Source organism: Numenius arquata, chromosome Z (genome assembly GCF_964106895.1).
Source record: "Numenius arquata chromosome Z, bNumArq3.hap1.1, whole genome shotgun sequence".
Taxonomy (NCBI): Eukaryota; Metazoa; Chordata; class Aves; order Charadriiformes; family Scolopacidae; genus Numenius; species Numenius arquata.
The window spans coordinates 4,239,946-4,264,811 of NC_133616.1; the positions used below are offsets into that span (position 1 = coordinate 4,239,946).

Sequence of the window (24,866 nt, forward strand, 5' to 3'; positions counted from 1 at the left end):
AGACCAAAAGCATGTACTCAACCTTGGGGAAGACCAGAAGGTCCAAGAGGGAATCTATGGAGCTGGGGGTCAGCATGTCATGCCTGCTGCCTACCTGGAACCACATGTGCCATTTAGGTAAGCAGGAGCATGTCCAGCACTTTCAGGAGAGCCTGTTTCTGCTCCGGGTGTTGGACACAGCCCAGCTGCTCAGCCTTGGACCAGACCCTATGCTGGTTTGGGATCTTCCCCATGCAGATGCAGCCATGGAAGTGGATTCCCCTGCCCATAGAAAGTCCCAATGATTGGAGGGGATGACTCCAGTGCAGAATGGAAGGGAAGCACCCAATGATGAATTTTATGGCAGGGGAGAGTACATCTACACCCGTGCCCATGCCATCTGACTGCCCATCCAGAGTGGGAGAGCCCCCAGGGACTGCTGACCAGAAAGCAGGCACCACTGAGGTGCTGTCATCTCCACCCTTGAATGGTCAAGACCCTGAGATACTCAATAACTGTGAAGACATCCCTGACCTGAGCAACCTGGTCTAGTGGGAGGTGTCCCTGCCCACGGATGGAACTGGATGATCTCTAAGGTCCCTTCCAAACCAAACCATTCTATGATTCTATTACCTGAGCAGGAGGCTTGGCTGGAGACCTTCAGAGCTCCCTTCCCAGCTGAATTATTCTGAAACTCTATCAACCAGTGGAAGATGCTCTTTGAAAAACAGAACATCTCCTGGTGCAGCAGGGTACGTGCCTCCACGTTACAACTCTGAAAGTGCCAACGGCACGTAAAACTCTCCTCTGTCCTGGCAAGGGATGCGCACAGCACTTCTGCATCACGAGGAGTGCAGGCTTCGCACAAAGACTGGAATGAAAATAACCCTCGATGTGCATTTTCCATCTATATTGTCAGTTCACAGCGTAACTGAACCTTTAGAGAGAGCAGAAAAAAAAAAAAAAAAAAGATTACAAGATTTTTCACAGCGCTAACTGCTGAATCCAGGAGAAGACTTCTGCCCGAGTTGAAATAATACCACGTGAATAGCACTAACCCATGTAAAGTCCGTTGGGTGGTGGTTCTGGCAGGTATCAAGTAGAAGAGAGAAAAGCTGTAGTTACAAAGGTGTATTTCAGACTCAACCCAGCTCGGGGGGAGAGGGGGGAAGAAATAATCATCTGTTCAAGCCACAAAATCTGTTGACTCTTCAGAGCTCCCAGTTACAAACAAAAAGGAATTAAAGTTGGGAGCTGAACTTCTCAGTGATGTTAATTAGAGCCTGGCGCCTCCAGAACACCAGACGAGCCGCACACTGCTTTTCTAAAATTTCTCCCATGTTTTTGAGAAACAGAAACTGCAAAACATCTAATCCTGTTCCTCCGTTCAGACAGAGCATTTTGACCAAGCAGTTCAAACCGAGCCCCTTTAGGAGGTGCTGGCTGGCTCAGAAGCAGTCCAAGATTTGGCAGATCTGCTAACATCTAGCCCCAAAGAGACATCCACAGGCAGTCCCCAAACCCTGACTGCCCTCACACAGAAAGCTGGATGGGGAAATCTTGATTTCTGAGATTTTACAGTGGAATCTTTCTTATTTTTTTAGAAGAACATCAAAACCGGTATGGATGGCAAGTGTCCTCCTGGGACCCCTAGGTTCAGGTCATTCGCTTTTCTGCTCTAATGGAGTATATGGATTTCTTTTCTCGGTGTTTCGGGGTAGCAGCACAGCAGTGTGAAGCCCCACAAGCACGATCCTGTTTGTAGTTTTAAGGGCAGAGATGCCCTGGTATTACAGGTGTAGCTTGGGCAGAGTTGTCACCCTCCTGAATGCCCTATTTTCTCTCTGACAAGTGGTGGCTCATTCAGCCAAAGCACCCAGCCCTTCAGAGCAGCTCAGCTTGCTTGACAAAGGTCTCTTTTTCTCTAAATACGGTGGAAACCAGGCAACGGCCACCCCCAACCCCTGCCCAGCTTGGAAAAAAACCACACAGTTCTCCTGGCCATTACCAAGCCGCACCAACAAGCATCCCCAGCCCATGGTGTGGGATTTATCTCTCTACGTTGCTGTTTTTCCTTGACTTTCTGGTCCACCACCTGCTGTCCTGAGAGCCTCCCGCTGTGTCTTGCCCTCCCTCCTCCACCGTCACCGAGCACTTCCACAGCAGAACTCAGTTAAAACCTCTCCCACAGAGGCAAATTTACCAGGAATTCTAAGCCCTGCTCTTTGGAGAGAGCCGGACACCAGAGGTGAAAGCCACCTTTCTCACCGTGGAAGGCGGTGTGCACGTGGACACCAGAGAAAGAAACTCCTACAGCTTAAGGACCGCGCCACAGCCAACCCCAAAACCCCAGGAGATGCGGGGCACAGACCCCTCATGGCAGGCATCGGTAAGAACAAAAGCACCTTTTCATTAGCTTTTTGGTGTCTGAACCTTGGCCAACGCTTTGCATTTTCATGTTACTGTTGTGTTCTGGGCTTTTATCCCTTTTTTTTCTTTTCTATTTTTTCATTTTTTTAAATCACAAAGTCTCATATTATATTTGTTGGCTTTCTCATGGCTGCAGCTCCCTGGCGTGATGCGAAAGTGCATGTGTCACGGCACCACTAGAAACGGACTTGTTTTTTATGCTGAAAAAAAAAAAAAGAAAAGCGACCAGGAGCTGGGTCTGTTCATGGGCTGGAGAGGAGCGTTTTGGGTCAGGGTGCCAACTCCGCACACCCACTCGCTCCGTCAAACTTACCTCCAATAGGCCGCTTTCAAAGAGGACTCCTCAAAGTCCTCTGCAGAGGCGGCATCTCCAAGCGGGGTTAGATGTTGGGTGCCCTGGTCCATCCCTCCTCCCCTGCCACCATCTGCCTGCCCAGCCCTGGCTTGCAGGAGGGTCCCAGCACCTCTTAGATGCCCTTTGGCTCTCGCGCTGGCCTGGATGTCACCTTCCACCAAGGGTTGCTGCCAGTGAGTTGGGTTTCTGCAAAGCATGTCCATCCCCTTGTTTCCCATTTGAATTGCAGGGTAATTGGTAAGGGACCAATTCTCAGCGTGGGAAAGCCAGAAAGCTGCGACCAGTTTTGCTGGAGCACCAAACCCAGGAGGTGGAGGGAGAGGAGAGGCATCAGTGCTCCCTGTTCAAGGTCGAGAAAGGGCAGCAGGTATTTTGCACAGGTATTTTCTGCAAAGCATCCATCAAAACCACCCCCTCTCTAAAAGCAATGTTTTCTAGAAGTGAAGCTGGATGAGGGATGTGTACCTAAAGCCCACTCAGCACCGCACTGTTGACGCTCCTTTCCACCGGGCATGTGACCGATGCAACCATGCTTTGAAACTAGCACTCTGGTTAGGAGATAGACCTCCCCATCACTACGTTCCCAACACCAGTTATTACAGCATCAGTCACAGCCATCTCCTGACGCAGCAGCCAAGGACAGCACTTGTTCTTCAGCCTCCTCATCCCTTCAGCCCACAGAGGTCCCAAGGAGGTCCTCCATCCTCTGGACACTCTATCCCATGGGCAGCAGTGCCTTACCCTCCCCTCCACCAACATACAGCAGACCAGCGTACTTGAGCATCTCAAGTGTTTCCAGCAGGTTTGAGCCCCAGAGACAGTACCAGAAGAAGATTTTGGTGCCTGGAGAATGAATGTGAAGATGGAGCAACTCAGACAAACCCGTCACGTCCATGGGGAAAAACATGGCAAAGAGAGACGTAGAGGTGAAGGAATCAAGTGAAGGTAATGCCATCAGCAGTGCTGGCCAGGAGGACTTCTCAAGCGGCATTAAAACCAGCCTTGTAATGCATTTGCTGAAGAGCAGCGAATGTTGTGTCTCTGCAGAGAGCCAGAGGATGGGTCTAAGCCTGGGTCTGCCAGCATTGAGGTCCTTTTCCTGCAGGAAACTTTGGACCTTTTTCTATAGGAAACTGAGCAATGAGAGATGCTGGGCTGTGGATAAGGGATCCTAAGACAAGGACAGGGTTCAGCACAGCTGGTCCCACGCAGTCTGGATGAACGCATGAGCCAGTGTAACGTATCCCCCAAACTTCTATAAGCTTCCTGGATGTTGTTGAGGTCTGCCCCTTGATTGTGTTAATAGGGTTCAAAATTGCTTGTAACAGGAAGAACAGAGTCACACCGGACACCTAACAAACATCCTCTGGCTTCCCCAGCAGCACCCCAACTCCCTTCAGGAGGAGCTGCTTTCTGTCTGAGGGATGAAGGATTTACCCTGCCTCCCTTCCCCTTGGTCCACGTCCTATTTTTCTAGGCTTGTAACTACCTCCTGGTAATATTTTCCTTCCTCAGGACACCCCTGCATCCTACAGAAGCAGCACCTGGATGGCATCATGTCCCATCTGGATCTGGCAATACAGGACTCTCCTTGCAGATGACCCAGGGCAGGATGATATGTCCTTATCTCCACGGTACTTGGTCTCCTTTGGCAAAACACCCAGGATTTCCACTGGAAAGTTTGTAATCATGCGTGCGAGACAGATTTTGCTCCTCGAACCAGGCATGTCCATGGAGAAGTTGCTAATTGTCTCTACAGGCTGAAGTAACTCGGGTAGATGAGCCCGGTGAGGAGCAAAGCAGTGGTTGCACATCCCATACGACACCTCAGCTCTCATTTTAATTTTGGAAAGCATGTCTGGTCCTTGCAAGCCTGGGAACCCGTCCTCGTTGCCAAGAGAGGCAAGAAGGAAGGAAAGGCAGGGGCTAACATTTTGCCATCTCCCGCACTGGAGACACAGCCTTCACTTCTCCAAGGCTCATCTCAGGCATTAAAGCACTTTAAGTTGATTAAATAAACCCAATTCCTGTACACACTTAAGTCACAACGTGGTTTCAACACGGAGGACCGAGGCAGTCTATTCCTGACTCTTGCATTCTTTCAAAGCCAGTAAAAAGCACTAAATCTCTCTCTTGGATAGGAAAATAAAAAAATTATGCCTAAGTGAAATGTTTCTGTACAAAAAAACCCAACTGAAAGATTATGATGAATTGGTTTTATTCCCTGCATCCAGTTGACTCTGTTTCATTTTCTGCCATAAGATAGCATTTCACTTCTGGGGTTGTGGCCTATTTCATCTCACTTCAAATAAGCCATTTAAAAGCCTTCCCTCCCCCAGCTTTGCTGAAAAATCTCAAAGACAGTATAAAACCAAGAAAATAAGTTTTCAGCCAGTGAACCGGAAAAATAACCATCATAATCAAAAGCAGATATCTCTGTTTTCATGTAGCTCTAGTCCCCAGCAACTCAGGTCAATAGAAGTGCCATCAACTGATCTGGTCCACCACCCACCGCTCACCCATGCTTTCCCCCACTGCCACTAGACCCTTGCTCTGGGGCCCAGTTCCTGTGCAATATTCTCCACATTGCAGTCAAATTGCCGCTTTCTCAGCTCATATCTTCAAAGAGAAACCTCAGAGACAAGAGTCTGGCTAACGTTGGTTAATTTAAGGCACGAAGGAGTCAGGCAGAGAGTCCAGCAACAAATTAAGGATGGATGGTAGGTTTTGCTGCTGCTTTGGTAAGAGCAGGAAGGTATTTCACTCTCTGTCACCTTTCATCCTTGCAGACGGGAGGTTAAGGGGCTCCATCTCCCCACATCCCCACAACCTTTGGCAGCCTTCTAGAATAGACTTGTCCAGGTTGGAAGGGGTCTTTAAAATCATGGAGTCCAACCATCAACCTAACACTGACAAAAGCCGCCACTAAACCACGTCCCCAAGCATCACATCTACACGCTTGTTTTAAATACCTCCAGGGATGGAGACTCCACCACTGCCCTAGGCAGCCTCTTCCAAGGCTTGATAACCCTTTCCGTGAAGAAGTTTTTCCTAATATCCATCCTAAACCTCCCCTGGCGCAACTGGAGGCCATTTCCTCTTGTCCCATCGCCTGTTCCTTGGGAGAAGAGACCAACACCCCCTGGCTACACCCTCCTTTCAGGGAGTTGTAGAGAGCGAGAAGGTCTCCCCTCAGCCTCCTTTTCTCCAGGCTGAACACCCCCAGCTCCCTCAGCTGCTCCTCACAAGACTTGTGCTCCAGACCCCTCACCAGCTCCGTTGCCCTTCTCTGGACACACTCCAGAACCTCAATATCTTTCTTGTCTTGAGGGGCCCACCTAGATTCACCCGTGCCATTATTTCCCACCCAGGCCAGATTCACACACCCATAATCAAAATTCCAGACAGCGTAGGTCAGTCTGCAGCCCCTGGCCAGGTTTGTTGCTTACCTCCAGACCCTCCCAGAGCTGCACTTGACACACGATACAACCATTATCTCAGGTTCATACAGACGTTTCCCACTCAGGCCAACGAGGACTGAGCAAAACCAGCTCAGTAAGTGCTTTTGGTACACGATGGGTAAAATTTTCTCCATTCAGCCTCATGGAGACCTGCCTGCAGCCCATCCATCTCAAAGGAAGCCCTGCAGAGAGGAGGGAATTTGAGGCTGCTGACAGGCTTTGGAGGTGGCCAGCGCTGGAGGGGACCTCTTTTTCATAGGGTTGGATGCAACTGAGACATTCACTATTAAAAAAAAAAAAAAAAAAAAAAAAAAAAGCCTTGTAACCCCAAGCCCGCACATGTCACGCTATCTCTGTGCAGAACGCCTCCTCCTTCCTTATCTCAGCCCCCGGAGATTTGTGGGATATCACAAATAACGGCCGGACAAGATAAGGCTTCTTCCAACATGCTGGCTGCTCTTAACATCTATAAAGCCTCATCGTGATGGACCTGTGCCTGGGGATGCTACATCTCATCTGTTTTCACTCCAATCCTGCTCTTTTCCAGATGTTTTGAGCAAATATTTTGAGATTTTTTTCCCCATTTCCATGCCTTAGACGCCCATCTCCAACCCCACCTCCCACCAAGGAGACCAGAGACGCTCAACCTTGGCCAAGCAAAGCTTAATCCACTCCCGGTCCCTTCCAGCTCCCAGCCTTGAGGGAACTTCTTAATTTCAATTAACCGCTCGTGCGTTAAGCCCCCCCACCTCCCCGAGGAGGAGGATCCCACCCTCCAGAGTCTACCACCGTGGTGATGCGAGACCAGGCACGCCGGCAGACGAGATGTCTATAGCCCCGTGATTCATAACACTGCAGAGTCTGCAGGCAACGTTAACACCACTCACGATCAAGAAACGCTCTTGTTTTCTGCTAAATATATAAAATAATCGCTCATCCCCTGAGCAGCAGATGCAAATTATACATAGCATCAGCCTCATACGCCAGGCGCTGTAATTCCGGTGCGGCACGAAGCCCAAGGCTCTGGAAGTCCCTTAATCCGCCTTTTGACGTCAAATGACAAATTTCTTGCCTGGGATCATTAACGGGGTGACTAATGAAAGCTGATAAGTGAATTTATAAATGAAATTGAAGATATTAATATTAAAGGCCAGGCTACAAGACAGAGAGGCGTGGATTTTAGCGAGCCACAACAACAGGCGCGGCAATCTGCACGAGACTTACGGCTCCGTTCCCCGCCGGGCGGATTGGAGACACGTGGTATTATTTTCCACCCGGAGGGTGTGGAAAGCGCCAGGCTTGGCAGACACCTCTCTCCCGAAGCATCAGCACCCCCGTTTACCTTCGGATTTAAAAAGCTGCTGCTCGAGTTTGCCAGCAAATGCCACCTTGGGGCGGGAAACACGCTGACGGTCTCGCGAAGATAATTGCATCACCAAACCCTCACGCAAACGACATACCTGTAGACTATGGTCAATTCCCTGCTAATTATGGTGGGGTTTTGTTGGTTTTGGGGGGTTTTTTGTGTTGTTTTTTTTTTTCAAAAAACACCACGACAAACAAACCAGATCAAACCACATTCCCACCTTACTCATCCTAGTATAAAAGCCATGCAATTCTTAAAATCTGAGGACTTATTTTGGATGTATACATGTATAAACAAGCTGAGACCTCTCCAGCTTGATGTCCGATCCCACGTCCAGGCAGCTTCACCATGAACCCACAGCTCATTTCTGCCTCCAGCTGCTCCTCACTGAACTTTGGGGCTCACAGAAGAGTCTATTTAATTCTCAGCTCCCACCAGCTGATGATGACCAGCCCTGAATGGACCAGACAAACATTCTCCACTGCCCCACGAAGCACAAATGAGGTCCTACCCAATGCTGCAGGAGAATGGGCACCTCTTTTGCTACCAAAAAAAGAGAGGAGAAAGCTTCCTTTTGTCTGTAGATGCCCAGTTTTTAAGGAGACGTATCATGGAAACAGGTTGGTTGGGCAAGTGCTCATGAGTGGTGCGTCCTCACGCACCCTCAACTTCCAAAAAACCCAAGATCCCTTTGGTTACATTAGTACCTTGAGCTAGCAGAGTGGCTGAAGGAAGAGCCAGATGCCACCAGGAAAACAAGAAAACCCGGAGACACAACACAAAACACCACTGGGGAGGACACATTTGCTATGGGGAGGTTTCCCAATCCCACCCTCCACTGGAGGAGCCCAACGCGGGGAGCAGCTGCAGCACGACAGATGCCCAAAGGACTGTGTTTCTGAATGTCTTTTAGAGACCTTCTCAAGCCTGGAGAAAAAGACAAGAGCAGGTTTTCAGGGCAGCTCCTAACTCAGCCCCAACGTCATGTGCCTGGACATATGGGGTGTCCAGATCCATCAGAGTCCTGCTCAAGGTCCCTTCAGAGAAGTCCCAGAAGGTACCCATGGCACAGCTTTCTCCTCGTTTAGGGAAACAGCTGCTCCTTGTATCATTTGGGGAAGGAGGTGGAGGAGCAACACAGGGTAACAGCTCCACAACATCACTTGAGCCACCCAGGGTAAAACAGTGATGGCCAGTGGCTCCAGCTAAGCTGATGGTCACCCACACCCCCAGGTGTCACCTCCAGGCAGGACAGCCACTGTGAGCGGCCAGGAGCACAGGGATGTGGTGTGAGAGATGGAGACAGCCAGGTCCTTCTCCAAGACACCAAAATCCTCATCCAAACATTTCCCCGCAGGTATGTCCTCACATTGACATGAGGACAGCCCACGGGTACCAAGCTGCCCCTTATTGCCTCTCCCCATAACCTGCATCTTCACTGCTTCCAGTACCTGCTTTGCTCCTGACTCTTCATTAAAGATCTACAAACCATACACGTGCAACTTCTCCTGCAGGCACATTTTACCGCCTTTGGAGGGAGGGAGAGAAAACAAGAGTGGTTAAGGTTAAGGAGACTTACCAAGAGGGATCCACCATAGCACGTGCCAACCAGCCCAACCCAGCTGGGGCTGGGCAATGTAAAGGACCAGCAGGCAGGAAAATGGGTGAGAAAAGGTCCTGGGAGACTGCAAAACCGAGCAGAAGGAGGAGCAGGAAGGGTTAAGCAAAGGTGGCGGGCGGGGGGCCATGGAGAAGATGTGGGTTTGCTTTCCCTTCCTCCTGGCTGCTGCCCACCTTCAGTTCTCCAGCAGAGGAGCCTGGTCCCTGCCACCACCAGGACCTCCTGCTCTGGCTGAAAAGTGGTCTGTTTTTTATTTTATTTTAGAGGGAGAACTTAGCCCCTCCCCAAAGACCTGAGTTTCTCCTTAGGAAGGTTCAGGAGTAAGACAAGACCTTGCAAGGATTAAATTGGGGAGTGTCCCCATGGGGTCCGGTGTGGGGCCACTCGGGAAAGCGCAACCCCTCTGCCGACCCTGAGTGCAGAGCGACCCGCTCCGTCTCCCCAAATTGAACCCCAAAAAGGGAGAAAATTATCATTTTCCCCGCTGGGGCATAGCCCCACTCTCGCTGCCCACCCACAGGTCCCTGCCCTGGCCCCACCGCAGCCACATACCACCCTTCTCCTTCCCAAACCACCAACCTCCAGAGCGCTACAGCCGAATTCTGAGTTTTGAGCATCAAATTTGCCATAAGCAGCAATTTGAAGCTCTACTTTATGCGCTGCCCTTTAGTGGAAAAGCCTTGCGTTACAGACCCACTGCAGGAGCTGTGGGTCCAGACACCGTGAGGTGCCCCAGTGTCACAGGACATTTGGCGGTGCCACCTCTCTCCCATCCGCCAAACCAGCTCTGGTCTTGGAGGTTACGGATATGGAAGATGATCTAGATGTAGGAGAAGACCTTTTGCAAAGGTCCCCCCTGGCATTTCTGGCACAGTTATTTAACATTTCCCAACAAGCGTTCCCAGGTTAAGGGACGGGAAAAGGCTTTTCTCTGCTGCAGCTCGTGTCACCTTTTGAACACCTCTAGAGATAAGGACCTTCCAGTTTTGACGCGAGGCAGCCCCAGAGCACGGTCTGGGTTCAAACAAGCAGGTAAACAGGCTGGAGGGGGTGCCCGTGCCCCACAGAGCACCCCAAAAGAGCCGTCCTCCCTTCTCCTTCCACCCCTCCACCTCCAGCGGTTGCGACCATCCTCCGCCTGGTGGGTGGAGCAGGATGAGTCGGTCTTGGATGTCCCCGTGGCACAGGGGACAGGTTTGGGAGCATGGGGCTCCATCCTCCCCTTCCAGCTAACGAGGTGCTCCCCAAATTACCATCAGGGTCTGGAACATCATCAAAAAAAGGAAGCTCAGACTTACAGTCCTTCCAGGAGGTTCACGGAGGAGGACTCGGCGAGGACCGGGGTGGTTATGGCAGTGTCCTGGCGCCTACGGCTCTTGTCCCACCCCTGGTTTGGGACCCCACACTCTGTCCGGGACACCCCGAGTGAATCCAGAGTGTCCCCCCACCGTGTCCCCCCTCCCAGCCAGAGCAGCTCCTGGGTTTTGTGGAGAACACCCTCCCCGATTCCTTCCCCCCCCCCGAGCTCCGCAGCTGCGTTTCGCATCTTTTTCGTGTTTATTTCGCAGCTTTCTCGCATCTCTCGGGCACCAAAACTCGCTGGGTTCTTAAATAACCCATTTCCAGGGATCCGCACGCAGCAAGGTAAAATAATCCAGACCAGCTTTCATGAGACTTTGCTGATTATTCCCAGTATGAGCAAAATGTGACCGCTACTTGTCTTATCTTTTTAAGAAAAAAAAAACAAAACACCAAAACCCGATGGAAATCGTGTCACCCCCCCCAAACCGCGTGTGAGAGAGAGAGAGAGATGGGTCCAGCTCCCCTTAAGGCATCCTTTAAACACACGCGGGTGTGCGTAAAAAACTTCACGCGACCCCGAGATAAACGGATCCCGGAGCCCGTTTGGGCCGTAATTTGGGATTATCCGTGTGTCCCCCCTCCCGTGATGGAGAGAATCCTGGGGAACACCGGCGGGGTGGGTGCTGGAGAGATGGGGGTGCTTTGCAGAAATCACTGCCTGTGCCTCCACACCCCCAGCACGTGACGCCCCTTTGGGGTTTCTCCTCAGCTCCCCCCCCACCCCCGCCCCGGATGCTAAAAATCAAAAAAAAAGAAAAAAAAAAAAGATAAAAAGATTATTTTCTTTGTGCCACGTGGCTTTTCAAGACTCGGGAGAGCGTCAAAAGGAATGAAGTCATTAACTTTGTGGATGCGTTTGATGGACTACAAGCTATGGAAGCCTGGTGGCTACTAACTAATAAGGCTGGGAGGTGAAAGGGCTTGGGGGGGGGGGGTGCTGAAGGGGGAGAAGAAATGTTTCCTCTGGTAAGAAGGTGTTTCTAACAAGACAGGTCAGAATACGATGGGGACGATAAATCGCTTAGCACGAGTTGCCGTTAACCCAGCAGTTTTTCTGCATTATTATTATTTTATTAGATTACAGAGCCATCCTCAAGAGTGTATTGACCAAACGGTTTTTGCTGTGTACTAGAGTTAATTTGCAGATCTGGTGGGGGGGATTGAAAGGGGTGGGGGGAGGTTATTGCACTGGCTGCGGTGAATCCGCCGCTCCTAACAAAGGGGCAGCTGCACAATTCGGAAGGGTTTATCCCTGTCGGGGGGTTTCAGGGTGGGGTAGGGATTAATTTTTTTATTTATTTTTTAATTATTTTTTTTTTTCCACACCGTAAGTCAAAAAATCTCATTGTGGGGGGGGGTTGAGTTAAAAAAAAAAAAAAAACAACAAAAACCCAAAACCAAAATAAAATAAAAAATTAAAATAAAAGGGAGAAGAAAAAAATAATAAAAAAAACCCCACATTGGAAAATGATCAGCCCCACCAGGCATGCACGTCTCCCTTCATGCAAGCGAGAAGCACAGCCTCCCTCCTGGGGACACGGCGTTCGGAGGAGGGGGGGGAACATGTGTCAGGCATCGGAGCTCAGCACTGGCCCCCCCGGGAAGGGGGGGACACAAGGATGGAGCGAGAACAAAGGGCCACAGCATACACTTACATCCAGGGGGGGTGGTGGTGGTGGTGGCTGAGAAGGTGGGGAGAGAGGATGGCCAAACAGTCATCGAGATAGACGGAAAAAAACAGAAAAGGAACTATGGAGGAAATTAAAAAAAAAAAAAAAAAAAGTGTTTGAAAAAAAAAATAATAAAAAAACCAATCAAAGTGTGGGTGAAGCGAGGAGGGGAGGCGGAAAGGCACGGCCTTGCAAAATGATGCGTCTCTCGGAGGGGTGTGGGGTTTGGGGGGGCTGCTGGAGCCACTGGCTTTTTGGTTTTGGTGGCGAGAGGCTCCTGGTGAAATTTTAAGTCGGGAAAAGTTGGGGTCTGGAGAGGGGGAACCTGCTGAATTTGTCTTCCTCTCATTAAAGACAAATCGCCAGTCCTGTGTCTCCCCACCTTCTGTGGAAATGCAATTAAGACAAGATGCTCTCCACCCCCCCCATCACCACCTTCTCCTCCTCCATCTCCCCCAACCCCAGCCCCATCTCCTGCTTTTGGGAGCCCTGACTTTCCCCACGGCAGTTTCCCAGCCAAAAAAAAATTTGGGGGAGTAGGGGGAGGTGAGGGGCGGTGGGGTGGGTTTACAGGACCATTTTACAGACCTGGGAGAGGAGGTCTGGCGCAGGAACAAGGAGAGGGGACGGGGGATTATTATCGCTCTGCAGCTGCAGAAAAAAAAAAAAAAAAAAAAATCACCCGCAATTAGGTTGTCCAACCCTTCCCTGCTTCCAATATATATATATATATTTTAATTTTTTTAAGGTTCCCTGTGACTTTCTCCCAAACCCCGGAGTTTGCTCTTTTAACCAAATGGGGTTATTCGGAAGATGGTGGGCCTGGAGGCTTAAAAAAAAAAAAAATATTAAAAAAAAAAAATGTAGTTATAAACATTAGCAGCGGGGAGGGTTTTAGGAGCCCTGGCTTGCACAGAGGGCTAGCGAAGATACTTATAGCTAGCCAGTTGCCGCGGGACCCAGGCACAGCAACTTCTCCCCGAGCAGATGGTGGGCAGGGCACTCGCATATATATGTAGAGATTTAAATATCCAGCTAGTAGATTAAAGGGATTTTTTTTTTTTCCCCTCCCCAGGTTCATTTATCTCTTTTTAATCAGCTTTAAAAAAAAAAAAAAAAAAAAAAAGACATAAAATAATAATTCCCCCCCCCATCCATCTGGAGGTCGTCCCTCTCGTTTTGGTACCAGTCTGGTAAGGAATGTGTAAAATGTTGCAAACTGGAATGAAGTAAGCGGCAGACCCTTTATCAAATAATTTTCTCTTTTGTTGATTCATAACGAGGGCTTGGGTTTATTCACTTTTTTTTTTTTTTTTTTTTTTTTTTGGCTATTCTGCGGTAAAACAGAACTCTGCATCGGCACAACGGTAATAGAGACTGCGCGTCTAAGGGAGTATGTACACACAGACTAATGCTGAGGGTAGATATGGGAGAGGAGAAATAATAATAAAACAAAAATATGTATTAAAAAAGCCCCCATATCTGCACTACGGGGCGTGTGGGGGGAGGAAAATCCACTCACTCAAACCTCACGATGGGGGGGGGGGAGGTGGGGAGGTAGGGGGGTGGGTGGGAAGCAAGGGAAAAAAATCTAAAACAGCAGGATACGACAATAAATGGGAAAACAGCAATAGAAAAAGCACACTAGGTTAATATAGGAAAACTAGTTTCTTTATTGAGAGATCGTATATTAGTATTAGTGGAATCGTGTGTAACAATGTCATCATGCACACAATACAAAAAAAGGCAAGGCCCACCATGCCATGGAAGGGCAACAGAACAAAAGCAGCGTACACTGAGCAGATGTATAGGCTACAGCACATTACATTTCAGCAGGGTATGTTCTCTACAGAAGAGATTTACATCAGGAACTAGGTAATGTAAAAAAATACAGACCATGCTTTAGTTTTAGTACAAGAAAAAAGGTGGAGATACACAACCAAAGGATATCCGATACAGAAAATTACCCACAAAATAAGAACAGGAAGTAATTTAGCACAGCAGAAAAAAATGTTATCCCTGTTTAATGGAAACCCATTTTGCCAGTCGTCTCTTTTCGCAATCACGTATTTTTGGTTGTTGCGTTGTTGTTTTTGTTTTTTTTTTTTTTTTTGTTTTGTTTCGTTTTTAAATGAGGTTTGTTTTATTGGAGGGTGGGATAGGGGGGTGGAAGATGTTGGCCACGCCGGAGGTTTGGGATCGGGACGGGGACACCGGTGGTGGCGGAGGGTGATGGAGCCTGGGGGCCACCACCGTGGCGAGCGGATGGGGGGGTTGGCGAGGGGGGGTGGGGGGGGTGGGGTGAAGGGGCGACCCGGGAGGAGGCTGCACCCTTCTGCTGGCCGCGTGTGGGTGGTGGGGCTATTTAAACCCCATCCTTGTTATCACTCCTTCCCGATTTTATTATTCGGCATTAAGGCCAATTCCTTGTTGGATTTCCCCTCCCTTAATTTTATTGGGTTTGTTTTTTGGGTTGTGGGTTTTTTTGGGGTTTTTTTGGTTTTTTTTTTTTTTGGGGGGGTGGGGTGAGGGTGGGGTTTGGCCGCAATTTAGGGAGTTCTTCCCCCCCCCCCCTCCTCCGCCCCCTTCCCCCCCCCCCCCCCCCCTCCCAAAGAGAGACTCTGGGCCCCACGACCACAGCAAAATGAATCCACTTAACAGGAATTTACAGTGCAATGTACTCAGCTAAACAGGATGAAGGTACAAAAATGGCTGTTATCGTCTACGGCTAGGCTGAGATGGGCCTGCTGGCTAGGCTACACGGCGAGACGGGAAAGGGGAGGGGGACGGGGACGGGGGGGGGGGACACGGGGATTTGTAAATTAAAAAAAATAAAATATAAAACCAAAAAGAATAATTTAAAAATCAAAATAAATAAAGAGAAGAAAATGGATCTACCGAAGCACAGGCTGGAGGCGGGAAAGGGGCAAGCGGCGGGGCGGCCCCGGGGGGGCTGGGGGAGGGTGGTCGGGAAACACACCCTCCCGCCGAACGGACAGTGCTGGGGAGGGGGCTGAGGGGCAGCGAGGCGGGCTCGCCCCAACCGCCGACCTGAGGGAAGCCCGGGCCGAGCCCGCCGGGCGGCCGCCATCCCTCCCACCCCGCCACATCCCACACACGGACTCTCCCCACCCGGGACGCGAACCCGCGGCCCCGCGCGGTACCTCTGTTGCGCACGGAGCCGAAGACGGGCAGCACCAGGTAGCCGACGTGCACCAGGACCATGCTGCGGCCTTTGTGGCGCGGAGCGGCGGCGCGGCCCGGCCCGGTCCCGCCGGCCCCTCCGACGCGGCGGCGAGTGGCGGCCGCCCGCTCCGCCGGCACACAAAGGCGGCGGCCGCCAATGGCGGGGCGCCGCCCGCGGAGGGACACGCCCCCCGGCCAATGGGAGAGGCGAGGGGAGGGCCAGGGGGCGGGGCGGCCGCGGGACGGCGGCGGGGGCGCGCGCAGCCTGCGGAGCGGCACAGGCGCGTGCGTGCGCGTGCGTGTACATACATGTGTGTGCGTGTGCATACGTGTGTGCAAACGTGGACATACATACATGTGCGTGTGTGCATATATGTGTGCATACATGGGTGCGAGCGTGTACATGCGTGTGTGCGTGTGCGTACATGTGTGCAAACGTGGACATACATGTACATATGCGTGTGTGCATACATGTATGTGAGCATGTGCATACATGTGCATGTGTGTGCATACATGTGTGCATGTGCATACATGTACATACATGCGTCTGCATACATGTGTATGTGCATATGCATCTGTGTATGTGTGTGCATTCGTGTATGCATGTGCATAGGTGTGTGCAAATGTGTACATGTACATACGTGTGCATGTGTGTGTGCATACAGGTGTGCAAGTGTGTACATATGGGTACATACATGTGCGTGCGTGTTCATACGTGTGTGCGTGTGGTACGTATATGTACATAAACCTGCGTGCAAATGTGTGTGTCCATATGTGCATGTCTGTGTGGACATACATGTACATACGTGTGCATGTGTGTACATATGTGTGTGCATACATGTGCATACATGTGTGCATATGCATACGTGTGTGTGGTACATAAATGTACACAAGTGTGTGCGTGCATGTGCATACGTGTGTGCATGCATATACATACGTGTGCATGTGTGTACATACATGTGCGTGCATGTCTATACATACGATTGCATGTGAGTATATGCATGTGCATACGTGTGCATGCTTGTGCATACATATGTGTGCGTAAGTGTGCATACCTGTGTGCGTGTGCATATGTACATGTGCATGCGAGTATATATGTGCATGAGCATGCATACATGTGCATGCGTGAGCATGTGTGTGCATGTGCATGTGTATATATACATGTACATATGTGTGTGTGCATACATACATGTGCATGCAAGTATATATGTGCATGAGCATGCGAGTGCATGCATGTCCATACATGTACACGTGTGTGTGTTTGTGCATGTGCATGCATACGTGTGTATGCAAATGTGTGCATGTACATATGTGTGCGTGCATACGTGTGCATGTGCATACATATGTGCATATGCATACTTTTGTGTGCATGAAAATGCATGTCCATGCATATGCACACGTGTTGTGTCCATGTGTCTGTGGGTGTGTGTGCATGTGCATATGTGTGCATACCTGTGTGTGCATGTGCAAATGTGTGCAGACATATGCACACATGTGCATTCATGTACATTTGTGTGCATGAGTGTGCATATGTGTGTGCATACATGTACATACATGTACATGCATACATGTGTATGTGCATGTGCAAATGTGTGCATGTACATATGTGTGCATGCATGAACATAAGTGCGTGTGTGTGTACATGTATGTGCACACACAGGTCTGCACGTGCATGTATGTACATATGTGTGTGCGCATGCACATACATGTGTGCGCACGTGTACATACATATGCATGTGTGTACATTCATCTGCACACACAGGACACACGTGCACATGTGTGCACAAAAGTTTGCGCGTAGAGGTACACGTGCGCCGAGATACATGTATGCATATAGTGTGCACGTGCGCATGCTTGTACACACATGTGCGCAAACAAGTACACGTGTGCATGCATGTACATACGTGTGCGCACACAGCATACACACGCGGACGTGTGTACAGTTGTTTGCGCACATAGCATCCAAGTGTGTGGACTTGGATGTGTGGATGTGTGGATGTGTGGACACGCGTGTGCATGCGTGTACATACGGGTGCACACCATGTGCATGCGTGTACATACATGTGCGCTGACAGGTGTGCTCGGACACGCATGTACACACGTGTGCACGCACCCCGTGTGTGTCCCCCCCTCGACAGACACACCCCCCCACACCCCCCCACACCCACACCTACACCCACACACACCCCCACACACACCCCCACACACACCCCCCCCGCACCCCACCCCACACCCCCCCCACACGCCCCCCCCCCCCACCCCCCACCCACCCCCACACACCTCCCCCCCCCCCGCCGGAGCACCCTTGCCCCAAGATGGCTCTTGGAGCCTCTGGGGACCGCGCCGGCCTCAGCGCCGCCCCCTCTTGGGGCGGAGACCTTAAAGAAGGACAATACCCCCCTTCTCCCCCCAGAAATACCCATCCGGAAGCTCGCCCCCCGTTTATTTAAATGTGTTTTAATGAAGCGGGGAGGGGGCGGTGTGCGGGAGCGGGGGAGTTCTGTCAGGGCGGGGGGGGCCCGGTGTCCCTGTCAGGGCCCCGCGTTCTGTCATGGCGCCGCGTCCTGAGGGGACCCGGGCTCTTGTCACGGTCCCGGGCTCTGTCACTGTCCCAAGCCCTGTCACGGTGCCGGGCCCCGGGTTCTCCCACGGCATAGGGCCCCGGGGGAGCGTTCTACCCGGCTGCAAAGGGATTTTTGGGTGGCTGTTCCCCGCCGGCCATGCCGGGGGACGGTTTTGCCGCCCCCCCCTCCCCCGGCCCCGGCGAGCCCCTTAATCCCCGCTCAGCTTCATCCCCCCCTGTGTCTGGCAGGCTGGAGAGCTCGGCAGCCTCCTAACCTATATCTGCCGTGGGTTTGTTCGTTGGGATTATTGGCTTTGGGTTTATTTTGTTGGAGTGGTTTTTTTTTTTTAACTTATTTTTCTTCTGAGCGAATTAAAAGAAGTGCTGTTTAACCCTTTCCCTCCCAGCCCCACAGGCCGGTAGGGTGGGAAGGACTGACCTGATGTGGGCACCCTTGTGGCCTTCTTCAGAGCTGTGACCTCCACCCAAAAGGGCCCTTTTTTGGGTAAGTTTTTGCTGTTGTCTCTAAATAAGGGTTCTTCCAGCCCAGAAAGCCCCCCGCATCCTGGGCTGCATCCCCAGCAGCGTGGCCAGCGCAGGGTGGGGGGGGGATTCTGCCCCTCTGTTCTGCTTTGGGGAGACCCCCCTGCAGGGCTGCCTCCAGCTCTGGGGCCACCAACAGCAGAAGGACATGGACCTGTTGGAATGGGCCAGAGGAGACCACGGAGATGCTGCGAGGGCTAGAGCCCCTCTGCTGTGAGGACAGGCTGAGAGAGTTGGGGGGGTTCAGCCTGGAGAAGAGAAGGCTCTGGGGAGACCTTAGAGCCCCTTCCAGTCCCTCAAGGGGCTCCAGGAAAGCTGGGGAGGGACTCTTGATCAGGGAGGGGAGCCATAGGATGAGGGGGAAGGGTTTGACACTGAAAGAGGGGAGATTGAGATGAGATCTGGGGAAGAACTTCTTTGCTGTGAGGGTGGTGAGACCCTGGCCCAGGTTGCCCAGAGAAGCTGTGGCTGCCCCATCCCTGGACGGGTTCAAGGCCAGGCTGGACGGTGCTTTGAGCAACCTGGTCTGGTGGGAGGTGTCCCTGCCCATGGCACGGGGGTTGGAACTGGATGGTCTTTAAGGTCTCTTCCAATCCAAACCATTCTATGATTCTATGAAGGAGCAAACTTGGGTGGTTTTTTTTTTCTGCCTATTCTTATCCCTTAACATAATGCTTCCCATCTGCGGTGCAGCATGGAAAATACCACTTTCCACCCATTTATTCCAGTGGCAAGCATTCGTTTCCAGCACCAAGGTGCTATCTGCTTGATCTGTATTAAACACACCCTACGATGAGACACATCTTTAAGCTTTAAAAAGCCCAGAGGGGACAACGTAGCCAAACCCACATGTGAATCAACCAAGGAGATGTTTCCACCATGGCTCCGCTCACCCATCCCCGCCATGGCTGCAAGATGGGGGATTCCAGGAGGTGCATGTCCCTTCAATGGTCCTCTAAGGCCACCGCTGGCTCCGGGCCGGGGCCTGCAGCCCAGCTGCCGGCTCCAGTTGCCTCAGGCAGCTGCTCCCACAGCCCCCGTCCCCACCATGGCAGTTGTCTCCGGTATTTCACAGGGCTCAGCCCCCACCGCTGTGGCTTTTCATCCACTCACATTCCGCCCCCCCTCCCTGGGACACCTGATCCATCTCTGGGGCCCTGTATGTCACGCAGATGCCACTGGCACAGGTTGACGTTAAAATTAGCCCTTGGCTTCCTCCCACCCACATGGCTGGTGCCCGTTGGTGTCCCCCAATGCAGCTTTTGGGGTCCCAGCACCCCCAGTTTGGGGCATCCTCCCATTTTTGGCCCAAGTTCTCTTTAAAAATTAATGCCATTGAATTCTTCTTCAGTGTGGTGGTCTCCAGCCTCATGGATGTCACGTGCCACCAGTGTACCTATGGAGTAGATGTCTGGAAGATGCTGCAGGCATCAGGGTGCTGGGGATGTCTCACCCCTCGGTCCCACAGGGAGGGTTTCTCCCCTTCGCCAGGCATGCACGGAGGATATTCAGCAAACATAAATGTGATATAGAGCAGGTGAGAAGTTTTGGGGCACGTATGGGACGTCAGCCACCATCCTCGGGCTGGTCTAGGCGTAACCATAACTCTCAGCTCATTTCCAGACCTGGCGCTCACCCTCCGCCCACCTCAAAGCCCTCGGTAATTTCGATGCGATACAGGATTTATCACCTTCTCTGCAAAACCAGGCTGGCTGAAATCCTTTGGGAAATCAGGATGGGATCAGCTGGCACAAAAACTGGTGAGCCAGCATCCTAAAAACTTAGGGTTTTTAAGTGGTGGACCTCTGGCAGGACAGCAGAGAAACCCCAGAGAAGGACTTTTTCTGGAAGTGTCAAAGCCATGGTTTGCTCAAGATGGGCATGTGCGCTTGCAGCCCAGAATGCACGCTGGCAGCCCAGAAACCCCTTGCATCCTGGGCTGCATCCCCAGCAGCGTGGCCAGCAGGGTGAGGGAGGGGATTCTGCCCCTCTGCTCTGCTCCGGGGAGACCCCCCCTGCAGGGCTGCCTCCACCTCTGGGGCCACCAACAGCAGAAGGACATGGACCTGTTGGAGCGGGGCCAGAGAAGGCCACAGAGATGCTGTGAGGGCTGGAGCCCCTCTGCTGTGAGGACAGGCTGAGAGAGTTAGGGGTGTTCAGCCTGGAGAAGAGAAGGCTCCAGGGAGACCTTAGAGCCACTTCCAGTCCCTGAAGGGGCTCCAGGAAAGCTGGGGAGGGACTCTGGATTAGGGAGGGGAGCCATAGGATGAGGGGGAAGGGTTTTACACTGGAAGAGGGGAGATTGAGATGAGATCTGGGGAAGAAATTCTTTGCTGTGAGGGTGGTGAGACCCTGGCCCAGGTTGCCCAGAGAAGCTGTGGCTGCCCCATCCCTGGAGGGGTTCAAGGCCAGGCTGGACGGTGCTTTGAGCAACCTGGTCTGGTGGGAGGTGTCCCTGTCCGTGGCAGGGGGTTGGAACTGGATAGTCTTTAAGGTTCCTTCCAACCCAAACCATTCTGTGATTCTATCACATCTCATACCCCCAGACGCTGTTTTAAGGCAGGATGGGCATGAAAAGATCCGATGCCTCGCTGCTGGTGGGGATGAAGCATATGGATGGCATGATCCCTTTGCTAGATGATGGTCTGAATCTTTGATTATTTTCTGATCTTCAGCTACATTTTAGATAGCGATTTCCTTGGGTGCACGTCTTGATGTCAATGGTGACACAACCACAGTATGGCCACGGCTGGATCTTTGATGGTGCTTCTAGGGCAAAGAGCGGTGGGCCTTACAAACCTCATTCAGAAGAACAGGTCTGGGGGTTTGAAGGTCTCAGGTCTTAGATGGGGGGAGACAAAAAGCCTCTTGGGCTTGGGAAGACCAGCACTGAAGCGGAGAACCTTCAGGGAAAAGCCAGGGTGGAAAAATTAAAGGCAAAATGAAGAATGTATAGAGAAGGGGTGAAGAGGGAGGAGAAATGTCTCCGGCATCATACCGAGCCTGGGAGCAACAGCCACCCAAACCCAGGTGGGGAGCCAGAAGGTGGGGGCACTCCATGTTCACGACAGGGCTTTATTTGAGATTTATTTACACCAAAGTTTAATGCTTATTTGGATCCTTTTTTTTTCCCTGCCTCCCTGTAATTTTTTTCTCTTCTGCCTTTTACCCCACTTTTTTTCTTCTTTTCTCCAAAAAAAAAAAAATAGGCGAGGTGGAGAAAATCATTACGCATTCTCTTAAAATGAAATACCTCAGCACGGCAATTTTCCAGCTTTATGGGGAGAAAACAATAAAATGGGCGAAAACCTCACATCCGAAGAGCAACCACTTGGGAGATGAGAAGGAAACCACTGTGTCCACGTTTTGCCAGAGCAGATTCCAAATATGCAGCCCGGGACTTTCTCTGGAGGAAAGCGGGAGGTGGTTTTTCCCTCTTTCCCCAAGCGCGGGGATTTTGGTTTAGGAGGAATCACAATTTATTGCAGCAGAGGGGGAGAGTTGGCTGCGATGCCCCCATTTATGCCTCATCATTTTGCTAAAACGGTATTATTTTGCTCCGAGGAGCTTAATTCTCCGTTTGCGCGGGTACGGCAGCCTACAGTATAAAGTCATCTTTCCGACACGCGGTAATTGTTGGAAAACGGGAGCAGAATGTTTCACTGCATCGAGTTGGGAGCGGGATGTGGGGACTGATTAAGCGCTTCCTTCGAATTACACTTTTAACCGGACACCCTGGGTGGCGACTCTGTGCCTCCTTATGGATCGGGCACGGATTGAGCTTCAGGATATTTCACATTGCCGTTTTTTGAGAAGAATGACCCAGAACTCATCCTTTCCCCTCCATCCTGCCCGTATTTTTGGGGAGACGAGGTTTTGGTGTGTTTTCCTTGCTGGCTGTCCCACTGCCAATGCTCTCCCCATCCCAGCATCCCATCAGTGGCTTCGGGAGGCAACCGCAGCCATTGCGAGAGTTGGGGCAAAAGGAAAACCCTCTCCCTGCCATTTCTGCCAGTAATTGAGGAGAATTTGTGGTATTTTATCCTTGAAATCCTCCCCTGGCTTTCAAGGTGGCTTTGTGCTAAGCAAAATATAAGGCAAAGTCAACCACTGCTGTCCGCATTCCCAGATCCCAGGCTGGAAATCTGGAGAAGCGACCCTCCATCAGACCCTGTCGGTGATTAATCACCTCAAAATCACAGCTGGGTGATTTAATTTTGGCTTTACATATGGATGATTTGATTTCTTTTGCATCTCCGTTTCCCCACTGCGGGATGGATGCTGGGTGCCCGGGCAGGGTCCAGCCAAGGCGACGGAGTCCACCATGGTAAGGAAAAAAAAAAATTAGGTCTTTTCCTGGTTTGGGGGGCATTTTCCCCCATTCTGAGGGATAGAGGGTGCGATGGCAGCCCAGAGCCCGTATCCTCCGGCTTTGGTGCCATCTAGTGCCTTCCCACGGGTTGTTCCCAGCCTGGGCTTTCTGAGCTAAAAATGTCAGTGGCCAAATTGCGTTAAAAATCATGAATATTTCATGCCAAATGACCTCCTTCGCAGACCTGGTGCTGCTGAGACCCCTCACCTCAACCCCCTTCCGTGGGGTGGGAGCCAGTTGGGCTGAACCTGGAGGACCAGAAACTAGGGGGATTCCCCCCTGGGGACTAGGGAAGGGGAGGATGCAGGCGTAAAGCTGTTTTTGAAGCGTTTTTGAGAACTTTTCTGAGCATTTTTGAGTTTTGCTGTATCCTCGCGCAAGCTGGGAGTGCTGGTCCAGGACAAGACCTCACACTGGCCACTGAAGGACGGGGGAAAGCTCAGCATCACCCCTCCAAAAACCTGGCTGTAGCATGCGGTGCTGCTCCTTATCAGGGTATAAAACATTATAATAACACTTTTTTTGAGCTGGCAGGGAGCTTGGCACCTCCTGGAAGGCACGTTCCTTGCCTTGTGCCAGTCCCTTGTGGGACTGCTTTAAAAATCGCCCCAGTTCTTCCTCTTAACGAGCAGCTGGAGGCAGGAGAGATTGTGCAAGTGGTTCCGCAGCTCCAAGTGGGATGGGGATTTTAAGCAGCAGCTTGGCTGCAGGAAAGGTCCTCAGGAGGTGTGGAGGATGGTCTGGTGTGCACCAGAAGTTCATCCTCTGTTTGCAGTGGAGGAGATAAACCAAAGAGTGTGTTCAACTCGCCAGGTCTTGTCCCAGACACGCTATGAGCTGCCTTTTGAAATAATTCCTCTCTTCATTGGCATGTACTCACCATGTTTTGTCTTCTGCTCTGGGTGTCTTCAACCTGCAGCCTGCTCCTCACCTTCCCACCATTGTCTCCTAATGGCTTGAGTCTGCCCTGGGTGACCCCAGAGGTGACCTGCACCCATCTCCCCACCTCTGCGGGGGTACAGTGGTTGTCAAACCTAGGGGGAACCCATGGGGGAATCTGTCCGGACTGATGGAAGTAAAATGGAAAAAACAAACCCAAATGAATGAAGAACAATATTGACTGAACAATTTTATCCCTCTGCTTCGCTCTGGTGAGATCCCACCTGGAGTACTGCATCCAGCTCTGGAGTCCTCAGCAGAGGAAGGACATGGACCTATTGGAGTGGGCCAGAGCAGGCCACAAAGATGCACAAAGGGCTGGAGCCCCTCTGCTGTGAGGACAGGCTGAGAGAGTTGGGGGGGTTCAGCCTGGAGAAGAGAAGGCTCCGGGGAGACCTTAGAGCCCCTTCCAGTCCCTAAAGGGGCTCCAGGAAAGCTGGGGAGGGACTCTTGATCAGGGAGGGGAGCCATAGGACAAGGGGGAAGGGTTTTAAACTGAAAGAGGGGAGATTGAGATGAGATGTGGGGAAGAACTTCTTTGCTGTGAGGGTGGTGAGACCCTGGCCCAGGTTGCCCAGAGAAGCTGTGGCTGCCCCATCCCTGGAGGGGTTCAAGGCCAGGTTGGAGGGGGCTTTGAGCAACCTGGTCTGGTGGGAGGTGTCCCTGCCCGTGGCCAGGGGGTTGGAACTGGATGGTCTTTAAGGTTCCTTCCAACCTGAACCGTTCCATGATTCTATCATTGAGAACAGTTTTGTATCTCCTGCAACAGGGCCTGAGGTGGTGGCACGGGCTTGCCTGCGTAAGAGGAGCGTCAAGGGCTGTACTGGGGCTGTCTGATGCTTGTCATCAAGACTACATCTACACCACGCCCACGGCAAGTGAGGGCATCAGCACAGGTAAATGCACCGTCCAATTATTCAAGGGAAGGCATCTGCTTACTTGCTCCAGCCCAAGTAACGTGTGATCATTCGAGCAGCTCCACACCTCTCCAGGAGCCATCAGACACCAAAAAGCCACCA

At 51.5% G+C, this 24,866-nt stretch overlaps 1 protein-coding gene across 1 annotated transcript in view; it reads right to left on the reverse strand.

Moving 5' to 3' along the window:
• ARK2C (arkadia (RNF111) C-terminal like ring finger ubiquitin ligase 2C) overlaps positions 1–15,469 on the reverse strand; it is a 49,054-nt gene extending 33,585 nt beyond the window's left edge. Inside the window, exon 1 of the mRNA XM_074166691.1 lies at positions 15,409–15,469. Within this exon, the coding sequence (XP_074022792.1) occupies positions 15,409–15,469 (61 nt within the window). The remainder of the gene's footprint in view (positions 1–15,408) is intronic.
• Between the last annotated feature and the right edge of the window lie 9,397 nt (positions 15,470–24,866).